At 45.6% G+C, this 24650-nt stretch overlaps 1 protein-coding gene across 3 annotated transcripts; it reads right to left on the reverse strand.

Annotated features, from left to right (window-relative positions):
• Positions 1-1227: 1227 nt before the first annotated feature.
• On the reverse strand, positions 1228-23618 carry ypel1 (yippee-like 1). Of its 3 annotated transcripts, none has more exons than XM_054731067.2 (5): positions 23254-23618; positions 13883-14168; positions 3344-3387; positions 3021-3129; positions 1228-1404 (listed from the first exon to the last, which is right to left on the reverse strand). In XM_054731067.2, exons 1-5 carry the CDS (start codon positions 23394-23396, stop codon positions 1315-1317), a joined length of 672 nt encoding a protein of 223 aa, XP_054587042.1. In that variant the 5' UTR covers positions 23397-23618; the 3' UTR covers positions 1228-1314. The 3 variants fall into 3 exon arrangements, with proteins under 3 accessions (XP_054587042.1, XP_054587044.1, XP_054587043.1); XM_054731069.2 differs by lacking the exon at positions 23254-23618 and adding an exon at positions 21311-21444; XM_054731068.2 differs by lacking the exons at positions 1228-1404; positions 3021-3129; positions 3344-3387 and adding an exon at positions 8577-8920.
• Positions 23619-24650: the final 1032 nt, after the last annotated feature.

Below are 24650 nucleotides of genomic sequence, written 5' to 3' on the forward strand. Positions count from 1 at the left end.
AAAGCTAAAGCAGGTGCGACTCGAACGCCACGAGTCTGGGAGAAGGCCACTAAAACTAAAACCAGGGTTTGCCTCCGAACCGAGATGAACCGAAGGCCTCCGCAAAGTGCAAACGATGTAGCGTTGTTCAAGTATGCCGCTCACACACACACACACAAAATGTATATACACACACTCATATGCATATATACATATGTGCATGACAGCAAATATATATATTTATAAAAAACATGTTCCAGTCAATTTCTACGTACTACGAACAATATCATAGTATTGATGGATATGTAGTCATAGTATGTGTGTCTATATTCATGTGTATTTGTGTCCGTGTCATTACTAGATTATGGGATGTCCGCGTCAAGATTCGTCCCTCGCTCCAAAAACCATTTCTGCTCGTTTCTGTGTTCGTTTCACGTATGAAGCTGCTGCAAAATGGGACCAGCCACAGTCGCAATTAGCCTCTCACTACAAATACTTTTATATATATATATATATATATATATATATATATATTTATACGTGTGTATAGCTATATTCATATGCTTTACACCCATTATATCCAACACATACTAGGCGCTGCTGCTCTCGATGCTTTTGGGTGTTGAAAAGTACCGGAAAGGGAGTAAAAAAAAATTTCACGAATGAGATAAAAGCAGAAGGGAAACTCCGTCGGAAATTCCCACATTATAAAAACTGAAGAGAGAAGCTGCTACATGTGTGTAACTAAAAAACTCCCTTTGCCCTTTCCTTCTCAACCCATCCCTGATTGCTCATTTGGACTTTAGCAAAGTAAAAGCGCGCTCAGCTGAAGCCCGAACACCAAAAGAAAAGTCGACAGTGAAACAAAATGCTAACCAGTAACATCCATCCGCCATCAGATCAAAGCTTCGCCCAATCCGAGCGTTAAAACTACGGCACCAAAAAAATAATAAAACACTTTAAAATCATCATCATCAGAAAGAAAGAAAACAACAAAATGTCTTTTCAGTGAGTCTCTCCAAGCGGGCGCCACGGCACCTGTAAGTGTGTTTCAGTGGGGGGGGGGAATCAAACACACATATGCTTCACAATCTGCCCCGCCCCCCCATGGCGCTTCCTAGTATCATTCATTGTGTCCAGTTCCACGACGAGCAGGTGAGTGCTTGTGCACGTGAAGGAGGTCCATGGATGTCTTCTATGGGGGCGGGGGGTGAAGGAGGAGGAAGGTGTGTGTGTGTGTGTTGGGGGGGGGGGGGGGGGGGTAGATGGTGGACGCTCCAGTCTTTTCCTTACGGAGCACTCCCAAAACACAAAAACCCGAGAAGAAGAGCGGCGTCACTCCCATCCGTTGTCTTTGATCATGTGAGCCAGCTCGATGATGAACTTCCCCTCCTTGTACTTCTGACTGCTCTCGAACGCGTGTTCCTGTGGAAAACGGGAGAAGGAAACATCAGGAGCAGGAAACGGTCCAAGCAGCAGTTTTACCTCCAAACTTTACACGTTCCGGTAGTTTTACGGACCTCCGCCGCATGCACATGTCTTCGTGTCACCGGTCCGGCAGGAAAAGACAAGTTCCAGGTCATTTGAAGGTCCAACCAAGTACCCGAACTGGGCTATGCACTGGGACACGCCCAGCCGAGTCGCTGGGTGGGACTTGTAGTTCTAACACTACAGAGCGCTGTAAGAAATGGCATTTCTTCTAATGATGGAAAATGTTTCTGTCACAGCGCCGCCCTGCATGCCCTGAAGGTACTATGTTACACCACTCTGACAAAATACACGTTTTTAAAGTAAAACTTGTCCACAGACGCCTTCGGTGCCAATCGGCCACATCGTGATATGCCGACGTCTTCGAAACTCCTGGAAGAGCCGAGTTTGTACGCAGACACGACGTCTGGGAGGACCAGCGTTGTTATCTCCTGATCGGTTTTCCTCCCTCCCACAAATTTCCCGGAATGCCTGCAGTGGAAACCCAGTTACTAGAAACCAGTAAAGTCGAGGAATAAAAAGTATTTATGGTTTAATAATAAAAGGATGAAAGATCTCCGCGTGGTCTAGACTGAAACCCAAACAGGCAGTCGGACACCTTTAATAGATGGTTAGGGCGACGGTGGCACAGGAGTTAAGTGCTCGCCCTGTTATCTGAAGGTTGCAGGTTCGAGTCCCGCTCAGTCTGTCGCTGTCGTTGTGTCCTTGGGCAAGACACTTAACCCACGTTGCCTGCTGGTGGTGGTCGGAGGGACCGGTGGCGCCAGTGCTCGGCAGCCTCGCCTCTGTCAGTGCGCCCCAGGGCAGCTGTGGCTACATCGTAGCTCATCCCCACCAGTGTGTGAATGTGTGAATGACTGATTGTGTTGTAAAGCGCCTTGGGGGGTTCCAGGACTCTAGAAGGCGCTATATCAAATACAGGCCATTTACCATTTACCATATGGTTGTGGTGTGTGTGTGTGTGTGTGTGTGTGTGTGTGTGTGTGTGTGTGTGTGTGTGTGTGTGTGTGTGTGTGTGTGTGTGTGTGTGTGTGTGTGTGTGTGTGTGTGTGTGTGTGTGTGTGTGTGTGTGTGTCAGAGCTAATGGTTTTGCATCTCTACGGTAACATCTCCATAAACCAGCTCCGCTCCCCCACTATCTAATTGTTTTCTGTTATTTTTCGCTCCTCGCTCGTCTTTTCTGTTCAGACAATTACTGGAACAAGTCTCTTCACAACGGTGTGACATTTAATCACCGTAAACTCTCCGCGGTACCAGTCTGGCTGTCTGCTGCCCGCCTCTGGGCGCTGTAATTATGTTGTGTGCTGGGATGCCACAGAGAGCTCCGTCCCAGCGCCGCAAAACAAATCCGAACAAAACCATCAGCGTGGAATTAAAGAGGCAAGCTTTAACGGAGAGCCGTGTTGCTCCTCTGACCCGGGGTGACATCATCTGTCACCTAGGAAACCAGAAAAGCCACACGGTTACGAGACGGCAGCGGGACTCAAAAGCGTCGGGGTGGAGGAGGAGAGAAGAAAGGGAATGGAGGGAGGTTAGCAGAGAGGCTGACTTACGTATTTCCAGCCCAGCGTGGTTTTACAGTTTTCACAGTAGATGTCAGCCACAGCGTGCAGACCCGTGAGGAGAACCCGCTCCTCGGCTGGCCCGCAGCCCACATTCACCCTGTAAGGAGACGGGAAACACGTCACCACTCGCGCCAAGGCATAAAAACACAAAACTGATCCCGTCTGACCTGCAGCCTAAACCAGAAAACAAAGTTCAATCAACAAAGAAGAAGACCATGAAAATAAAACACGTATGGGTTAAACTGGAAAACTAAATCCCGTTTGACTTGTTTCTTTTGCCAAATTCCCAAAGGAGGAGGCGTGATACTCACACGGAGTTAAACAGGTAGGCTCTTCCTTGGCTGCCTTGGAACGACTGAAAGAGAAGAGAGGAGAACCCGAGTGAGTCGACATTAAACGCCGAGGAGGGCGGGAACGTCGGCAAACGACACCCCAGGGTGCTTTTCTGCCACTAACTGCTGCTCAGACTCGTTCTTCCACCCTGTCGAGGCTTCAGGAGATAAGAAAACCCCCAGAGGACGAGTGAAGACACACCGGAGAGGCCGCCTGTCAGCACGGCAGCTTCAATAACCTTTATTAACAAGGGGTTGTTGGACAAGCTCTTAAAGCGCAGAAACACGAACTCGGCACTTATCGCCCAAACGGGTTCTGGGCAGGTTTAGTTCTGATTACAAATGAAAGACCAGAATCTTTCTGGTGCTTCTTTATGCGCGTGGATTTTTAATAAGAACAAATCAAAATATAAAAATACCTTTTTCTATGAAATCTCACTGTTGGGTTTCGTTCTGATTCCGACTAGCCGTTACCTTATCAGGACAAACTATTTCTCTGAACAGAGGCTGTTCAGGATCACATTTGAAACCCAGTCATGGAAATTATTTATAACTTTTACACAAAAACACTTTATAACGTTTGAGATGCAGCGATTTAGGGTTTACGGGCCGATACTGATGCAGATTCCCATCTAGCTCTGAGCGGCCGATACCGATTAGGACGATTCTAATTTACCTGCAAAACCAATTAACAGGAAACTGAAAATTTCATCTTCCTGCATTTGAGACCGTTGGCACGGACTGGGGGGGGGGGGGGGGGGGGGGGGGGTGTCAAGGGTCGCTTGGTCGAATCATGCCGATGCTATAGCAACCCCAAGCAACCATGCATTTTTATGGTTTTATGACCATAAGTACTAACTTGACGGTGTGTTCACAGACCCAACAAATCCAAAAGTGAATTCCTTTTCTTGAGTTCCAGAGTCTCCGACTGCGCTACGTACCGCCCGATTCCACTCGGACGATTTTTGGTCCCATCGGATTGAGATTTACAACAAAACAGCTGATTTTTTGGTTCTTTAGGATTAAGATAAAAACAGGCTGAAGCCACACACGATGTGACTTCATAAACATGTAAACTGAGGAGAGTCCGCTGGACCAGCGACCTTTAACCCCGCCCCGCGGGGTCATCGGACGAGCTGGCTTTCCCACCAACATTTAGCCAACAGCTTCCTCCAATTAAAGCTCTGGAGACAAATTTCATGCTTTGATTTGGATCGGTTCTGGAGGTGTTTGTCACTTGGTTGTTACATCCTCTGGCCTTCTGTTTGTGTTTTTTAAGTCACACACACACACACACACACACACACACACACACACACACACACACACACACACACACACACACACACACACACACACACACACACACACACACACACACACACACACACGACCTTAAGCAGCGAGGGGGAACTGGGTCGGCCCCTGTGGAGGTGACAACAGGACTTCCGTGGCGTTTGGTCCGAGGGGGGTTGGAGTCGGTCCATGTGACGAGAGCCAGGTGCCGGATCCTCGCCGAGGCTCAGACGTCAGCAGAGACGGCTCCAGCTCCACTTATCTGTTTCCCAGCCTTTTTTTTTTTTTTTACTTTGGATGCGTTTTTCCTCCTCTACTCACTTTGCTACAAACTTCTCTTCACCAGAACAGCAGCAGAGAACCCCAAAAGATTTCTTTTTAAAGTTGTATCTGTATTCCTTAATAGTGGACAATTAAACATTTAGTTAAAGTCGCCACACGCTGGTGAACTTTGTTCCCGGCGTGTGACCCATCCCCGTGGGGAGCGGTGAGCTGCAGCAGCGGCTGTGCTCGGGAACTATCTGGTGGTGACCGGTTTTGAACCCCGACGTCCCAGTCCCAGGGCGGACACTACCACTAGGCCACCGAGCTGGACCTTTCGGGGCAGACTCCCAGCTATCTTATTATCAGGACTAATGGCTTCCTGTAGGAACTGTTTTCCAAAATTTGGAACAAATCAGATGGAAACCAGAAGCACCATCAGATATCATTTATTGTTTTACAGTCTGATCAAACGCAAACTGCAGAGCGGCGACTGAGGGTTAAAAAGGCATAAAACATAAAGCTTGTTCTGGAGAAATGAATTCTACAAAGCAAATCTCCAAATCCCTGAATCCTCTTGACCACATGGGGGCTGAAGGAACAATGGCTCGCTCTGAGAAAATCTGCACGCATAAGACAAATCCACCTTAAGGGGCTCGGCTGTTGGCCGTGATTTTAATGTTCACTCAGACCAGAGAATAAAAACGATTAGGCCTAAAGCCCGAGGGAACCCCAACCCCAGCCCTGGAGGAGACGCTCCAAACCCGTTCATCTGGTGCACGGATGAAGAGTCAGACGTCTGACATGAAAACTCAGTCCAGAATAAACGATCAGATGTTAGAATGAACACATTAATGTTAAGAAACAAAGGCAGGGGTCTCTTCTTCAGAGGGCGGGGCTTCATCGTCTGTACCAACAGCTCCGCTTTTGCCCGTCTAGGTGAAAACAGCGTTTAAATCCTCACCTAATGTCACGGGATTTGGGCCATGAGAGAAACAAGAACGAGATCCCAGATCCAAACTTCCTCCTGAGGGTGGCTCCCATTCAGAATCCGCTGCTCATCCTCATCAGGATTCAATTCAATTCAATTCAATTTTATTTATAAAGCGCCAAATCACGACAAGAGTCGTCTCAAGGCACTTCACATAATAAACATTCCAATTCAGGTCAGTTCATTAAGCCAATCAGAAATAATGTTTCCTATATAAGGAACCCAGCAAATTGCATCAAGTCACTGACTAGTGTCAGTGACTATACAGCAGTCCTCATACTAAGCAAGCATGCAGCGACAGTGGAGAGGAAAACTCCCTTTTAAGAGGAAGAAACCTCCACAGGATCCTGGCTCAGTATAAGCAGCCATCCTCCACGACTCACTGGGGATGGAGAAGACAGAGCAGACACACACACACACACACAAAGACAAAGTAATGTGCCTATGGTTAAATTGTGATTTCTTAGTAAATATTCTATTTGGTGAAAGATAAACTTTATTGTATTTATCCTAGTGGATCTATAATTAAACAGGTAAACTAGTGTGGACTTCTGTAACTTCTGTGGACTTCCTGAGAGTAATGAATTACAGTAATCCAGTCTTGATGTAATAAATGCATGAACTAGTTTTTCAGCATCACTCCTGGAAAGGATGCTTCTAAGCAATATTCCGAAGGTGGATAAAGGAAATCCTACAAACCTGTTTAACCTGGGATTTGAATGACATGTCCTGGTCTAAGATAACTCTAAGGTTCCTTACTTTGTTCTCGGAGATTAATGTAATGCCATTCAGGTCAGGTGATTGACTAAGCAATTTCCTTTTCTGGATTTCTGGTCCAAAGATGAGAACTTCCGTCTTGTCTTGAGGAGTCAGCCAAGGAGGTTCAAGCCTCTGACTAGGATGACTCCTGCTCCCCTCCCTCTGGAGTTTTCCGTAACACTGAAGCTCTTTTTGGGCTGGGAACACCTTGGGAGATGAGATGAGTTTGGTTTAAAAACTGCTCGAGTCTAAAACAACTGAAAAGCATCACTCAGCGGTCCGTTTCTCAGCAAACCTCCTCCTCAAACGGAGCGAAACCCATTATCGGTGAGAAACGAAAAGCTCGGTGATCCCGTGGAGGGAGTTGCGTCAGCCGGACGGGTGGGATGAAGCCGAGGCGCAGAATAAAAAGCTCTGCTCTTCAGTATTCAGAGTGCACGTTCCCACTGCAGGCCTTCAGACCGACTGCTGCTCCGGTGATGCTGCTGCTGCACGCTGGAACCAACAGCTGACAGAAATACGAACCGACAGCAAGACCCAGACGACGCAACGTGCGCGGGGTGACAACGACAACACTTGTCAGGTCTGATTTTGTTCCCATTTCCGTAGGAGCGCCGGTCGAAGGTGTCGACTCTCAAAGAACGAGTCCATGATTATGTTTGGACTTCATGCTGATGGAGCCAAAACGCCCAAACATCTTCTGCATCATCAGCGTTTCCCATGGAGGAGACACGGGGAGAAAGAAATGATTAAATCGCTGCAAGAAGGTAGTTCTGATCACTTTCCCAAAGACGGAATTACGCTCATTATTCTGCATTTTTATGATTGAACTGAAAAAGATTCTTGTGTGAGAATCTTTAAGAAGAATTTGATAAACTGATGATTCAATTCTGGACTTTAAAATGAATGAATTAAAATGACTGAATAGATGAAGAGAAGACTCTTTATCCCAAGATTTTCCGTGTTTACTCCAACAGCTGAGAGGAGGAGGATGAGGAGGAGCGCCGCACCCCCGCCACACTTCCTCAGGTTAATCCTCGCTTTCGAGCTGCTCCATCTGCATCCCTTCTCTCAGGCTGGTGTGTCTGGAGGACTCGTTGCATAAGCTCGGGGAGGGGAAACAGCTTTTCGTGAACTTGGCTCAGGAGATCTCCAAACTGCAGTCACAGGGAGGAATCTGCCAGAACCTGCAGAGCTGGACCAGCCTTACGCTTCCTCCCAGCACCACCGGGCAGGAAAACCCAAAAGCATGGTTCTCTGGATGGGTCAAGCCAGGCTGTTGGCAGTGCAGAGTGGAAAACACCGGACAACGGTGTCGTCCTCTCCTAAGTAACATAATCAGCTTAGACGAGTTGGAGCTGGGGGCTGCTGATGCCGTCTCGGGCCAGTGAACGCACGTATGTCAGCACGCTGCAGCGAAGGGACAACAGCTTATTGAAGCTACGCAAATCAGCGGGGATAACCGCGTCCTACAGGAAGTAGACAACCTCTGGGAAGGTTCCTCTCGCTCTCTCTGGGTCAGAAATCTGATCTGGATCCGATGCTGCAACAAGAACGTCAAACCCCAACATCACCAAACGCCAAATAACTCAAACAAGAAACACTGGGCGAAGTCACTCCTCCTCCTACGGAAAAGGACCCAGATAAACAAATAAACACAACCAGCATGCCGTAGACACGTTTAAATTGTACGAGTAATGGCTTTCCATACTAGCAGCTGGTTTCTCGCTGCTTTACAGAATCGGTGTCTGGATCTTTAATCCTCTGCGTGTTTTTCTGAAGCGGACAAATGTGAAGCTCAAGCAGTTCTACTGATTTCAGGTTTTTGTTTTGCCGTTAGTATAACAACAACAATAATAAAAACAATAATAGTAATACTTTATACTTTATTGATCCTTTGGGGAAATCGTCGCTGCGTGTGAAAATACGTAAGGGCAGATATCCGTATCGGGGCAACGTTAGGGTTCAGCTTCTTGCCCCAGGAAGCTTCGGCCCGTGGCCTGCAGGGATGGATCCTCTCACCTGGGATCAGAGATCGACCGCTCTCCCGACTCAGCCACGGCCGCCAGTTTTCCTGCAGGGGCGAAGTTCTCGGAAGCTGCAGGAGAGGAACTGTTATTTTCTTTCCTTTAGCATCATTTGATGTCATGCTTATACTTCACGAGCTGAAAGTTGTCCTCCTCTTCCCATCTCACATCGGAGTTCTCTGCGGCACAATCCGAGCCGGAGCGCAGCAGAAAGTTCTCTTCCTGGAATCCAATAAAGTGGACAGTTCGGACTAATCAGGAGGTTTGTCAACAGTCACTTTGTCCCAGTAAACAAGACAACACGACAGTCAGCAGGTCACTCGCCACCGTAGTGATTTTTACCATCGATCTCAATCCAGATCCCTTCACATCGAGGTCAAAGGTCAAACCCCTCCAGCTCTGACATGAACATCAGATTGTGACAGGAGTGAGAAAGTCGGAAAAAGTCCATCGGAGTCTCTGTTTACTTTCTCCGTGTTGGAATTAAACCTGTTGTTCAGGTCCTCTTCTGTCTTTTGCTTTCGATTACTTTTATAAATACGACATATGATCTTCCTAATTATGTTGTAAATCTGGATTTTAATCCCGTGTTGCAGCAAACAGCTCAGACTTAATAAACATGGGAATGTTTCATCAAACCTCAGAAAAGCCAAACACCTCCACACGTCAACAGAACAAAATACCTGATTTAAAGTCCTGCAGCAGGATTCCTCTGATCAGATTATTCATTTTCTACTTCCTGAAGTCTCCCACTAACCTTTTCATTAACCAGTTTGAGGCTCACTGGTGCTACTGGTTTCCCAGCATTCCCGCTGCAGGGTCAGCCTCCATCAACCAAAGCCAACAAGGTGGCGTGACTTTAATGAAACAAACACAAGCATGCCTCTCCAACGCCCGAGCTCATAAATATAATCCTGCCATTGAATTATTTGTAGCCGAGGACATCAGGAAGAGTTACGGCGGTGAGATAAAAGAATAACTCAACTCAAGCTGCAAAAGATGTGAAACGTGCCACAACATCAATGCTCTCAGAGCAAAAACCCAACAGGGAAAACCACATTCCTAAAGATGCCCGTCCGGCTGGAAAACAGCAAATCTGAAGTGGTTTTACACGCAGTACCACAGACCACCACTAGGGGATTTTAAGCTTTTTCTGAAAACATTTTCATTTTAAGATTTACAGGACCTTAAATTTAGATCCAGTGTCAGATTAAATGAACAGATTTCATGTAATTTGCAGGATTTCCATTTAATTCTTGATGATCAGGCTTTAAGTATTACATTTTTTAAATTCTGCTTTTCCTTTTGCTTAAATACACAAATATCCTGCAGTATTCACACTAGTGTCCCACAAACAAATATTCCCAACTCTTTTTCCATTTGTTCTGATCCTAATTCCCAGTTTTGTGGCACCAGATAGGTCAGATTCTCTTATTCATCTCTGATGAGTCACGAATTGGTCTCAAGCCCTTCTCAAAGCTGTCTCCTCAAGCTTCCTGACACACAGACAGGTTCCTGACTCACAGACAGACACGTCCCTGACACACAGACAGGTTCGTGACTCACAGACAGACAGGTTCATGACTCACAGACAGACATGTTCGTGACTCACAGACAGACATGTTCGTGACTCACAGACAGACAGGTTCGTGACTCACAGACAGACAGGTTCGTGACTCACAGACAGACAGGTTAGTGACTCACAGACAGACAGGTTCGTGACTCACAGACAGACAGGTTCGTGATTCACAGACAGACAGGTTAGTGACTCACAGACAGACAGGTTCGTGACTCACAGACAGACAGGTTTGTGACTCACAGACAGAAAGGTTAGTGACTCACAGACAGAAAGGTTAGTGACTCACAGACAGACAGGTTCGTGACTCACAGACAGACATGTTCGTGACTCACAGACAGACAGGTTAGTGACTCACAGACAGACAGGTTAGTGACTCACAGACAGACAGGTTAGTGACTCACAGACAGACACGTTTGTGACTCACAGACAGAAAGGTTAGTGACTCACAGACAGACATGTTCGTGACTCACAGACAGACAGGTTTGTGACTCACAGACAGACAGGTTCGTGACTCACAGACAGAAAGGTTAGTGACTCACAGACAGACAGGTTCGTGACTCACAGACAGACATGTTCGTGACTCACAGACAGACAGGTTTGTGACTCACAGACAGACAGGTTTGTGACTCACAGACAGACAGGTTAGTGACTCACAGACAGACAGGTTAGTGACTCACAGACAGACAGGTTAGTGACTCACAGACAGACACGTTTGTGACTCACAGACAGAAAGGTTAGTGACTCACAGACAGACAGGTTCGTGACTCACAGACAGACATGTTCGTGACTCACAGACAGACAGGTTTGTGACTCACAGACAGACAGGTTAGTGACTCACAGACAGACAGGTTAGTGACTCACAGACAGACACGTTTGTGACTCACAGACAGACACATTCGTGACTCACAGGTTTGTGACTCACAGACAGACAGGTTAGTGACTCACAGACAGACACGTTCCTGACTCACAGGTTTGTGACTCACAGACAGACACGTTTGTGACTCACAGACAGACAGGTTCGTGACTCACAGACAGACAGGTTAGTGACTCACAGACAGACACATTCGTGACTCACAGGTTTGTGACTCACAGACAGACAGGTTAGTGACTCACAGACAGACACGTTCCTGACTCACAGGTTCGTGACTCACAGACAGACAGGTTAGTGACTCACAGACAGACAGGTTAGTGACTCACAGACAGACAGGTTTGTGGCACACAGACAGGTTAGTGACTCACAGACAGACACGTTCGTGACTCACAGACAGACACGTTCCTGACACACAGGTTCATGACTCACAGACAGACAGGTTAGTGACTCACAGACAGACAGGTTAGTGACTCACAGACAGACAGGTTTGTGGCACACAGACAGGTTAGTGACTCACAGACAGACACGTTCGTGACTCACAGACAGAAAGGTTAGCGGTTGCACGAGGGTTCCGCTTCAGTCAGAGAAACTCACAGATTTCTAACACAAGGATGCTCGTTTTCACCCTGGATGAGTCTGAAACCCACAACCTTTCCACATTGTTACATAATAAAACGTATTACACATGTTTGCTGGCAGAAACAGGAGCAAGATTAGCTTTTCTGTTATTGAGTGACTTGATGCTGCTGTTCAGCCACATGAATGCAGCGATGTGTCACGACTCTTGCAGGGATGTGGAATTTTCACCTGAACAAAGGCTGAAGCTGATCTGATGCGTGGAGAGAAGGACTGACAGGTGTTTTGTTACCTGGGTGTAAATGAAAGTCTGACTTGGTTTACTTCTGAAACAGGCGTTTTGGCTGATAGGTCCCAACGCTTCTCAACGTTATAGTGAACTTAAGATCTTTTTTTTATGCTGTAATAATTATACGTTTCTGATTGTATGTGAATGTCATGTTCAGCGTAGCCTGTTTCAGTTTGTTAATAAAAGTGTTTTCAGCCAGCTGTTGAAACTTGATGGAACACTTCAAACTTTAGACACTTTTGTAAACTCACTGATAGAAATCTATTCCATGACCAGAGTTCAAAACAGCGCTAGCATCTGTTAGCTTTGAAATAACAGGATGTAGTTCAGACTTGTTGAGGCGGTGATTATACTACTGAACAGTTTCCAAAGACTGTAAGTCACGTGTTTGTGGGTTGGATTCAGACCAGGCAGTACTTTTTTCTGTCTAATAACTTCATGGATTTTATAAAGTTTAGATTTGAGGTGTTTTTCATATTAAAAGATTAAACCACATTTACCTTGTTACTACGCTAGCCTGAGCTACTGTTAACACTAGCCCAAGCTACTACTAATGGTAGCCTGAGCTACTGCTAATGTTAGCCTGAGCTACTGCTAATGATAGCCCGAGCTACTGCTAACGCCCGCCTGAGTTACTGTTAATGCTAGCCCAAGCTACAGCTAACATTAGCCTGAACTACTGCTAACATTAGCCTAAGCTACTGCAAACACTAGCTTGAGCTACTGCTAACGTTAGCCTGAACTACTGCTAACATTAGCCTGAACTACTGGTAACGCCAGCCCAAGCTACTGCTAACGCTAGCCCGAGCTACTGCTAACGCCCGCCTGAGTTACTGTTAATGCTAGCCCAAGCTACCGCTAACATTAGCCTGAACTACTGCTAACATTAGCCTGAGCTACTGCTAACGCTAGCCCAAGCTACTGCTAACGCCAGCCTGAGTTACTGTCAATGCTAGCCCGAGCTACTGCTAACATTAGCCTGAACTACTGCAAACACTAGCTCGAGCTACTGCTAACACTAGCCCAAGCTACTGCTAACATTAGCCTGAACTACTGCTAACATTAGCCTGAGCTACTGCAAACACTAGCTCGAGCTACGGGACCAGTCCTCTGACTGAGAGAGGCACTGAACATGTGACTTATCATCGTATCCAGATGTTCAAAGACTGCCAGATAGATCCATACCTTGCCTATGGAATGATCTGGATACTGAACATGGCCGTACAGAGAGTTCCTAGCTTTAGGCAGCATCCTAAAGCTGTTGGGGTAAACTGGCCAGTCTGCACACAGCTCATTTAATAATCATAACCTGGCTGGGTGGGCGGGGCAAACTAGCCATTACATTGTAGAGCTTTATTATGGGGATGTGTTTGGCTGTTAATCAGGACTCCTGGGCCATTTTGAGCCACTAAAAAGCTTCATTTGCTATATGGAGACTCAAAGAACAGCTTCTAATTGTAAAACAAAAGCTCTACAACCCCTTAAAAACAAATAATGACGGGTTATTTCTGGAGAATATCAGTGATCATGGTTTAACTGATCAGCCTTGAGGAATCTGGTTGTTCAGGCTGATTCAGGTCCCTGTTCATGCCACAGACAGTTCTGATGCACGCCGTGTCACACTGACCTACATTCATTAATTCTGCTGCATCACACTTTCTACTGTTATTTACAGCTCAAAGTAAAAGGCCAGCACCCACAGCTGACGAGCGTGTTTCAGATCCCTTATGTGTGTTTTGTTTATAGCCCATGGCACCAAATGTGGCTGCAGCCCGATCCAAGAGGCAGCTGCAACTCCCCTGATATCCAGCGAGTAGCTGCAGAGTGGTTTTACATGAGAACTGTAAAAAAAACACTGAGCTCCAGTACCTTTGAGATGAGCTCGTCGTGGTTGGCCAGGTGTGCCCGGCAGTGGATGCAGCTGTAGGTGCGATGGCAGGATGGCAGGTAAGCCTGGAAGGTCTTGGACTTGGTCATCTTCACCATGTCAGTGGGGCAGGGCTCCTCGCTGGTGTCAGGGCTGGCACTGGAAGAGTTGCAGCTCTGCTGGACTTGCTGACAGAAGAAACACTGGAAGATGCAGGCAAAAGCCGTCGTTGTTGTGGAGTGGGTGTGTGGTACGCTCCACACAGACACCACAGGAAAAAAATCAGGCCTGCAGAGGAGAAACCACAGAGGAGAGGAGGTTGAGGGCACGCTCCATATGTCCTATTTTTAGCACTTATGATCCTGATTGAATTTCCAAAATGAACACAGAGCATTCGCTGGCGTAATCCTTTGATTACGATCATCTATTACATGATTACAATTGTGAGTTGATGACGACTAACGCAGTTTTACGGTGATGTCACTAAACATCACAACAACTCAGCTGGTTATGAAACTGTTCCTTGTCCCTCATAAAGGTGTTTCATCTGCAGTGGTCTCTAGTAGGTTGTACTCGGGGTGCACCATATTCAGGAACTAGAAGTGAGCCACATCACAGCTGAGCTTCAGGCGACAGGATCTGGAGTCTTACTTCCTGATATGTGGACATCTCTCCTCTGATTGGCTAACAGCAACACGACTCTACCACTGACTCTGTCTGCTCTGCAACGTTGATGTTTTATCTCCACTAATAACACAAGCCTGGAGGAGTTCTGCAGTGTGGTGGAGTTGCTCATGCTAATAGTTAGCTTTTACTAGCCGGGACGTTCTCTGCCGTTTCCTGGACGTTAAACCAACAACAGCCTTCACCATCTTGAGTCCAGATGGGTGAGTCCATGAATGTTAAAGAGACAATGTGTAGTTTTTACCACTAATATCTGGAAATATTCATCAAAATTTTGTTGAAAATGAATGAAATGATGCCCAGTTGTTGAAAAATATTGGCGGCTTTGTAACATATAACTATAAAAATCAGGTCTAAAATACATGAGAGCGGGTCCGAGTCTCTGGGCGACGCCATATTAGATGACATGTTTCCTTCTATGGGAGCCCATGAGGACAAAATGCATTTACTGATTTGTAACAAACGGTTATAAAACTTTTGTCACTCTTAAATGTTGTTGTTTTACACATTTACCTCTTCACTTGTTGCCAGTGATGAAAGCGCGTTTGATGTGCTTGTTAGTTTGCTAACGTTTGCACTCCCCAGGGCTTTTTGACCCTAATGGGCATCCGCTGGTAAGGTTTTACTCCAAACCAAAAATACTGCCCTAACCCGCCTGTATCTACTGCCCCCCCCCCACCCCCATCGCTAGGAAAAATACACACTTTAAGTGACAGTAGCTATGTTTACATGGGCACAAGTAATTGGAATGATCAAAAATTCTTCGTGTAAACACGTCTAATAGGAAAATTCAGATCCGATATGGCCTGATCAGAATGAAATTTCATTCCAACTCAGAGAGGTGGGTTTGTCCGATCACCCTTCTGACTGACGTCCATGTACACACCCATTCAGAAGCTGCTGCAGGAGATAGGCGTAGGAGACTATTTTCATGTTCGGTCTGCATGAAACACTCAAGAGGGACCCGTTAGAATCAGAGATAATCATTAAAACGTGGTTTTTCTGTGATCCACACCTTTAAGACTTTACTTAAACCACACACCAAAGCCACAGAGACCTGCAACCCTAAACCAAAATTCAGTCATGAATTCATTTTAGGTTTAATTTAACATCTGGAGACCCACAAAGTCTGTTTAGTGGCCCACAGTTGGGCCACTAAACAGACTTTAGAAAACATTAAAGATAAAATCTAAAAACGTTTTAGTTCAAAACTGAATTTTCACACCATAATAATTCATTTAATTAACTCATAACTAGCTGACACCAACTAGAAGTTACAGAAAACGTGAATTGTTACCACAATGCTGTTTACGACCGTTTATTTTTCTAGTTGATTTAATGTTCTGTATTGTTCCGTTTATGAGTGTGGTTTTTACAGAGAGCCGTGGTTAAAGAAAGGATCTCAAAGACATCTAAAGGCTGACTGTGGCTTCTTCTCCGTGTCTATTAGTGCTTTTATCTTTACAGGCTGCAGGAAAATAAAAGACCTTCCACCTCCTGTTGTGTTGAGTATTATTTATTAATTGAAATAGGAAGCCGTGTGCATTTCTTTTTTCTACATGAGGCCAGAAAAAAAACTTATATTTGATCAGATCTAAAGACAAAATCAGCTCCTAACTTCCACGAGAACCAAAACGTCATTATTTTGTCTTGAATGTATTGTTTCATTTTGGAATTTGATACGATTTTTTCTAATTGCAGATATTTTTCAAGAGTTTCATGGTGACACAGCTGCCTTGCAAAAGGTCATTTAAGCCGTTTTTACAGGACCAGAGCGTTTACAAAACGGGATTTGCCGCGGCTCCCTGGGGAGGATAAAGATCATTTATAAGATCAGACCGTGGCGGTAATGTGGCGCAATCGTGGCAATGTTATAAAAGATTAGGTGATGGCGACATAAAGGGGGGGGTATGGGGGCGGTCTCTGCGCTGCCGCAGACTTCCGTTCATCTTGGACATAACTTGCTTTTTATTGCGATTGAAGCCGTGATCGTAAGTTTTTTTTTTTACAAGCAGCTCCTAAAGGTGTCTGTCCTCAAGCGAGGCGGAACGAATGCCGCAAAATTCACGCGACGTCATGCCAGCATGGCACGTTTATAGACATACCATTGCGGTAATAGAACGCCAATTTGCCAGCATGGTGTACTGCACACAGACAGGTAGATAATAGTGTGTTGCTACAAAAAAGGAGACAAAAAGGCAATTAACAATGGGAGAGAGACAGACCATAAATCAGCTCCTAACTTCCGGCTCTTGGAGGGTGCAGACGCTTTTTTTTCCTCCTCTCCTCCATATCTTATCCTCAAGGCCCTTTGCCTGTCTGTGTGTGTTGGGTGCACGGCTGCTTCTGCATTTTTCTGGAAACTGAAATTCACTTAAAAGGATCTCGTCAGCTGGTCTCTCAACGCGGTTGATAACATTTTTTCAACGATGAGAACGGGAGAAGGGGCTCCCGGAGATCTGTGGAGGACTCTGAAGACGTGTGGATATTCGTGGTGTTGGTGTCAGGTTTCCTGCTCATTGGCCTTGGAGGCTACCTGGCTTACCGGAAAATTAACGAGCTGTCGAGGAATATTGGCCTGATCCCGGAGCGCGGTGCAAACAGACTCACATAATTGTCGAGATGAATCGTAAGCTTGGGACTTTGGCGGAGATTCATTCTTTGGCACAAAGATGGATGCCATCAAGGATAGAGTGGACGAATCAGCACGGATTGGGATAGATTAATCTCCATTATTTGGATTTTGAGAGGTTGAGGACCAACAAACTGTAAGACAGAGAGGAAATTATCTCTGTCTGGCCCAAAAAAACAATTTCTAATCGGAATCTGGTGCCCTTGAGCCTGCAAGGCTCCAACGAAAACTCCCCCCTCAGAAGATATGTGGAATGGGCCGTGGCTATGGCAACTCAAATCTGTATCCTATCCCAACCTGGGCGGAACTGTGGGAAGGCCGCTGAAACGTTCCAGGGTCACTGCAACCCTCCAACCCTCAATGCTCCTCCCCTATCCACACTGAGGTGACATGCGCTGCTTGTAGTGGCTGCAGGAACTAAAGTAGGGATAGTCCCAACCCACCACCCCACCTAGTGGACACTTACGTTGTGTTGTCTGAAGTCTGTTGCATATCTGTCTGAGGTGTTTTTTTTTTCTGCAGAGCAAAGCTGCCCTCCCGATGGAGGGTAACTCTAAAGTGCCTTTTTTCCCCTCCACCTGAACCAATCCTCATGTAACCCTCTTACCTCTATTAAGGTAGCGCGACTCAGGGTTGCGAATGACCACAGTCACCAGTTCTTGTCATGTGTCTTGCCCGTGTATGTCCGATCTCTGAATTGTGTGTACCGAAACTCTAATTTCCCTCTGGGATTAATAAAGTATCTTTGATTCGAATAACACTTAAACGTAGGTCTTTCCTACGGAGAAATAGCAAAGGTGTCAGTGAGTGCAGCTTCCTTCACCATCAGAAGGCACTGTGGGGCAGACTGACAGGAAGAGGTCTGGCAGACCCAACGTCACACCTGCATCAGTACGTTTTATGGTGGGCAGTCTGAGGCACACCTGTACATTATCCATGCTGTCTAATCAGCCCCTTGATGCCACACCTGTGAGGTGGGATGGACTGTCCTCGTAAAGGAAAAGTGCTCACTAACACACATGTAGACACATTTCAGAACACTATTTGAGTCATGGGTGTTTTGTGCATGTAGTGTTGCGTTTATATTTTTGTTCAGTGTACTTCCTTTTTCTAAACTAAGTACCTCCATCTGCTCTTGACTCAACAATAGCCCAAGTTGATGCTAACGCTGTTACAAACACATCATCCCACCCACATAATGGTAGACCTGCTGAGGCCCCATGGGCTGTGGCTAGACCGACATGCAGAGCAAAAGCTTTATGCGACAACTGTCCGACTAGACTTCTACTTTTTGTTGCGATTACATCTCAAAGTGTTCACAATTTAGTTTCAATTTGCACTTTGTTCACAAAGTCCTCCCAAAGTTGTCTCGGTTTTATTTTGAGCACCTTTTGGCCCTCAAAACTAAACGGAGGCTGGCTCCAGAATGACGTTGACAGAAATGATTTACCTAATTTTTCAAAACACAAACAAATTACAAAAACCAGACTTGGACGAGGGTGTTCCCACTAAAGTTTGAAGGCTTCCTGGAACCTACGGAGCAAACCTCGTTGCTCACGCCATGTTTATTATATTTATTTATTTGGCAGACGCTTTTATCCAAAGCGACTTACAATTTATAACCTATAGGGCATGTTGTGATCTGTGGGGGAAACCGGAGTACCCGGAGGAAACCCACGCATGCATGGGGAGCATGGACGTAATTTGGGGGGGGCAGGCCCCACTTTTTCCAAAGTCAAGTCTTGACCCCTGCGCTTTTTACCATCCAAAAACAATATTACGCTATATTAAATTGATGCTGGTTGAGCTCCAGGACCAAGCGGAAAACAACCGTTTGTTTTGAAGCCTGTTTCCCATTAGAGCATACTGTAAAGATACCCCCCCCCCCCCTTCTAAAGTGAAAATTACGTCCATGGTGGGGAGAACACGCAACTCCACGCAGAAAGGCCGCAGCCGACTTTAGAACCTGCGACCTTCGTGCTGCGAGGCAACAGTGCTAACCACTGTTCCACCATGCAACCCATGGAGCTCACACTAGCAACCCAGAGAGATTCTGACTTTTTGCTTATTAAACCAAACTATTAGTATTTTGTAGCTGCATTTGCACCTTTAAGACTCGATCAGCGGTGAATTTGCATCCTGGGCGATCCTATGTGATCACACGCTCTGAGCATCAGTTTCCATCTGCTGCTCCTCTTTTGCCTCAAGTGACCGCTTGTGATCAGATGTCACTTCCTCACTCTAAATACAAATAAATCATCGAGGGAGGCCGTGAGGACCATCAACAGTGCCCTACTACATACCAGACAGGAAACAGGCTTTAGGACATTTAATCTGACATGTGTGCAGACGGTTCAGTTATTAAGAAGTTACGATATTATAGGGTTTGTTTTTATTCACACAGATGTTAAGACATTATTTAAACCTTCAGAAGTAAGTATTACAGTCAGATGGCTGAGATAATGCTCATGACGGTGCTCGGTTCATGTGGAAACACCACACTCCTGACCAGTACGGCCGTCTGGCTTTGGTCTGGGAGACAAGACGGTGTTGGTTCATGCATTTCTCTGCAAAACCACAGCGGCTCTCACTTGTAATTCCCACGCAATACTTGTTTAATGTCTTATGGGTCTGATTGTTTCACGCAAGCCCAAAGAGAACACTTTCAACTTAAAATAAGTTTAAAAACTTAAAAAGTTTGAGTTTCACCATCCCAGTGCTGAAACCAGCAGGGATCATCTGCTGTTGTTAAACGTAGCTTAGCACAAAAACGTGTTGTGTGTGGAGGACAAAGGTTGAAGCTCTGTCCAAAACAATGAGTGAAAACGAGAGCTGGAAGTTTCCAGTCGGACCGAGTGTGCTGCAGCAGGAAGAGCAGCGTCGAGACAGAAGCTGCAGCCGGAGGAGAAAACAAAGACGCTTCCGCAACTCAACAGGAAGCAACCGTGACGTGGAGCAGGGCTGCTCTGCACACACACACACACACACACACACACACACACACACACACACACACACACACACACCTCTTCATACAGGTGCTTCAGGAATAATCCCTGCATGAAAAGGACTAAATCTCCTCTGAATTAGCCCAGTTTAAACCCAGTGGCACGTGTACGAATAGGTTCCCGCGCACACAAACAAACAAGAGCTTTGTAAATGTCACACCTCAGCCTCATCATCAGTCATTAAATGAGCTTTGTTCTATGCATCCTAAGAAATGAAAGCCTCTCTCTCTCTCTCTCTCTCTCTCTCTCTCTCTCTCTCTCTCTCTCTCTCTCTCTCTCTCTCTCTCTCTCTCTCTCTCTCTCTCTCTCTCTCTCTCTCTCTCTCTCTCTCTCTCTCTCTCTCTCTCTCTCTCTCTCTCTCTCTCTCTCTCTCTCACACACACACTTTGATATGACGCACACACTCAACTATTTATTCATTTATACCGAATATGGACAAGAAAACAAAGTCAGTTGATGTTGGTTTCTTGTCTCAAATTCTTCAGTTTAGACAATAAAACAACAAAATTATACTTTTGTTCACAAACTACTGTGTTTTTAACAACAAGCACTCATAAATACAACAACACATTTTAATTCTGACTTGAATCCAGTTAACTGCTTAGTTGCACTCAAGTCTGAGCCGCCTTAAACACATCCCAGAACGTGTTTATTTATTTATAGGAAGGTTGTTTTATTGTAAACCAAAGAAACAAGGTGAGATTTGAGCAGAGCAGAAACAGCTGATATTCAAAACAAAGAGCTGCGTGCGTCTCTGGTAACCGCAAACAGGAAGAAGAGTCCAAACAAAAGACTTTCTGCTCCTCAGTGAAACCAACAAATAAACATTTTTATAAAAACAAAGACATAACAGGCGTTTGCACGGAACTGCTCCTCCTCTGAACACGTTCACCAGCGCATCACAGCCGCTCAACGTCCGCTTAGTTCCTCTTTTTGTTGTTTTTATTGTTTTTTTTCTCCAACAAAGAGACGACGCAACAGTGTTTCTGCTGCTTTGTACTTTCCGAGCCTGGAGCGGACTGTGAACTCAACACGACACCAGAATCGGGTTCTAGCGTGTTTGCAATCCCAGATAAAAGAGTTCTGCTGGTTCTGGAGCTACTCACCACCTGGGTCAGGATGTGAGCCTGTCTGCTGAGGAACGAACCAGATGGAGATTTGTTTGTTTGCTTTTGTTTTGTTTGGAGCTAGAGAAGTGACTGTCGTCGGCCCGGTTCAGGTCCACGTGCGCTGCCGCCAGATGGGAACTTATTCTTGGGTCCGTTTGGTGCTGACGGGTCTCATTTTTCCAACACTGGCTTTTGTTGTGTCTTTTGTGTGCGCGTGACGGACTGGCTGGTTACTTTGGAGAGGAGACGTCACCACCTGGGCGGGGCGAAAGCGCCGATTGACAGCTGTATTTAACCAATAGGCGGCTGTGCTGCCTTCAGGAGTCAGTGGGACAGAGGGTAGCTACACTGAGCAAAACATTCAGGTCGCAACGTATAAATATATATTTATCAAGTAAAAAAAAAATATATATACACACATATATATATATTTTTTTTCTACTCGATCTTCCCCAATAAATGGAGGGGGGGGGGTATGTGAGTAGTAGAATCGCCAAAAGATTTTACAACTATTTTAGATCATAAAAAACACCTCGAATTTAGTAAATAAAACAGTAGGACAAGAAAAAATAACAACAACAGTACCGTTCACCAGGTTCGGTGTCAAAAACAAGAAAAAAAATGGAAAAAGGTGATAAAGTTATTGTAAAAGCCATAATTTCCTACGCTACCTGAATGCGCCACTGCTGGTAGGCGGTGACGAGCAGATACCAGGATGTGTAAATAAATACAAGCTGAGAATATCAATCTAGTTCTTTGTGAGGTGATTTGTGAAAAAAATCTGTCAGAGATTTTTATTTAATCTGCAGCACCAAAGTAAAAACTGGGAGGCACAGTTATTTATATGGATTTTTAACCTAAATCATTTATTTCCTGATTAAAAATTCTGAAAACCGATGGAAGTTGTTTTTGGTCATAGTTTATTAGGATTTACGTAAAAATGTCAAAAACAGGGATTTACTGTCGTCTTTGGATCATTAAAAACTAAAAATACACAAGAAAGGTCTGTTTAATTTCAGAAAATGATGATAAAATCCACCGATTCTGGTTTATTGTTCGTTAAGAACATAATTTACCTGAATAATTCTGTCCTCGTGCAAATTCAGAACACAAAAACTGTCGATTCAGACACAAAAGTGTTATTTTCTTCAGCCGCAACCACAACCAGCTGCCTGCACCCCCCTCCGCTCCTGCACTGTTTACATGTCAGCGCTGCATCATCCCATCCAGACCTATTTTAATACACCACGCTCACACGCGCGCGCGTGCACTCACACGCACACACACATTTAAGAACACCTTCAAATGAATCTGTTACCTTTGAAGCCTGTCCTCGTCCTATTGCCTCCTGCAGCTCTGATGTGACGGCACGCGCCAGCCACAACAGTCTACGGGTGGCTTTTGTTATTTTTTGTTGTAACCGCATCTTGTTTTATTAAATCTGTGTTCTGTTAGCTTCCATCCTGTCGCCGCTTGGAGGATCATGTAAACAAAACATCTGCTCACTGCAGCCTCTTCCTCCACGGGTGCACGCCGTGTGCGCGTGAGCGTTGTGAAATCCGACGATTCTGTGTTTTTGTCGCCTGCTCACGTGACATATTACCACCCCCCACCCCCACCCCCCAACACACACTCTACGAAATGAAATAAACAATCTGAGATCCCATAGATGGTTTCAGGAGGAAGCGAGGCTTCAGCTGAGAATGGTTGTCTTGTTGTTCTTGAACGCAGCTCAGGTGTCTACAAACGAAGCTGCTACATGATTAAATCCAAACGGTGACAAGGATGAGGGGCTACTTTAAAACTCTGATGCATTTAGAATACATAAAGATCATTAAAATGAAAAACGTGTCGTGCATCTAACGGGATTTAAACTTCTAACCCTGACTGTTTGTATTTGTATGAAACTCTCGTGTCCTCCAGCAGGTTTTGACACTCACCCAAAGACACTTGGCCTTCTCCCCCCACGGACACCAAAACAACCCGCTGAGAAAATCTGTTTCTCCGCTGCAGCTGCAGGAGTTTGTAAAAAACACTGCAGGATCTTCACGCTTCCATAAGTCTGCTTAGACCAAAAAGTCATCTGCGTCCTCTGCGGGTCGTCTCTGCGTGGATATGTCCACGGGAGTCCGGCTGGAGTGGAGAACCATCCGTTAGAGGGGGACCATGGTGGTGCAGCTCCTTCTGGGGCTTCAGATCCCGGACTCCTGCAGCAGGACAAGCGGTTGTGTCCCGTCTCAGGCCTTATTTATATCCAAATCCTGAAGATCAGACGCGCAGCTAAGCACTGACACGCGCACGAGCACGGATCTAATCTGATTTAATCTGCGTATCAAAGACCCAAATTCTGGTCGGAGTAGGTGTGAGTTGAAGGTTCTCTGCGGCGTGAAAGTTGTGAAAGGTGCAGAAAAGCATCGGTTTATGTCACCATCTGATGCTGCATTCACGTTCAGTAGGACACAAGACTTCTTCTAACAACAACAAACAACAAAAAGGCACCAATAAAACCACAGAATTGATCTTTTCTGATTCCTACTGCCACAAAAATACCTAAAAACAGAGATGAAAGCTAAAAAGACAGTTTCTTATGTAAATGTATTTATTTACTTCTTAAGGATGAAATAAATATGTTCACCCATTCCACAACCTGCAAAAGCGCTCAGTGCACCTGAGGAACTCCTGTTTTAGCGTCCAGCCTTAAATCACCTGAACACTGTTAACAGGTGAGCCGTTCAACTGCTGCTCTTCCTGCCAAAACAACGGATCCTTCTCGGGAGTCTGTGAAATTAGATCAGTGAGGCGGTCCGTGAAGGCAGCAGCGGTAGCCTAGCTACACAGTCCGATCCACAAATAGAGTCCAATCAGAAAGAAGAAAAAAATCCCATCTGCCAATCGGTTGGCAGAGAGGGCGGTGCTAAATTTGTTTAGCCAATCAGTCGGAGGCTAGACTTATTTGCGCGCCCACGAGGTCGACTGTTGTTTTGGTTGTGCGCGCCACCAATCGTGTCGCGTGCCAAAAACACAACACTGATATGCGCATGCGTGGCCGCATTGCAGGCACGTGGTTGAAATGGAGCAAGTAAACAAACCCTGAAAAATCGAAAGTGTTAATTTTGTATTTTTGCAGGGTTACAATAACGGTGTTTGTGTGTTTGTGTCACTGTGCTTTTGGATTGTGTCTATAAAACAATCTGCCCTCGTGTTAAATAAGCTCATTAATGTTTGTGTTCTGATAAGTAGCGCATGAAACGGGAACGCGCGTATCTGCTCAGGCTACGACGTCACCTAAAGAGTCCAGCTCTGGCTCGTGGCCTACACAAATCAATAACAGGAATTT

This window comes from Nothobranchius furzeri, chromosome 10, assembly GCF_043380555.1.
Source record: "Nothobranchius furzeri strain GRZ-AD chromosome 10, NfurGRZ-RIMD1, whole genome shotgun sequence".
In the NCBI taxonomy this organism is placed as follows: domain Eukaryota; kingdom Metazoa; phylum Chordata; class Actinopteri; order Cyprinodontiformes; family Nothobranchiidae; genus Nothobranchius; species Nothobranchius furzeri.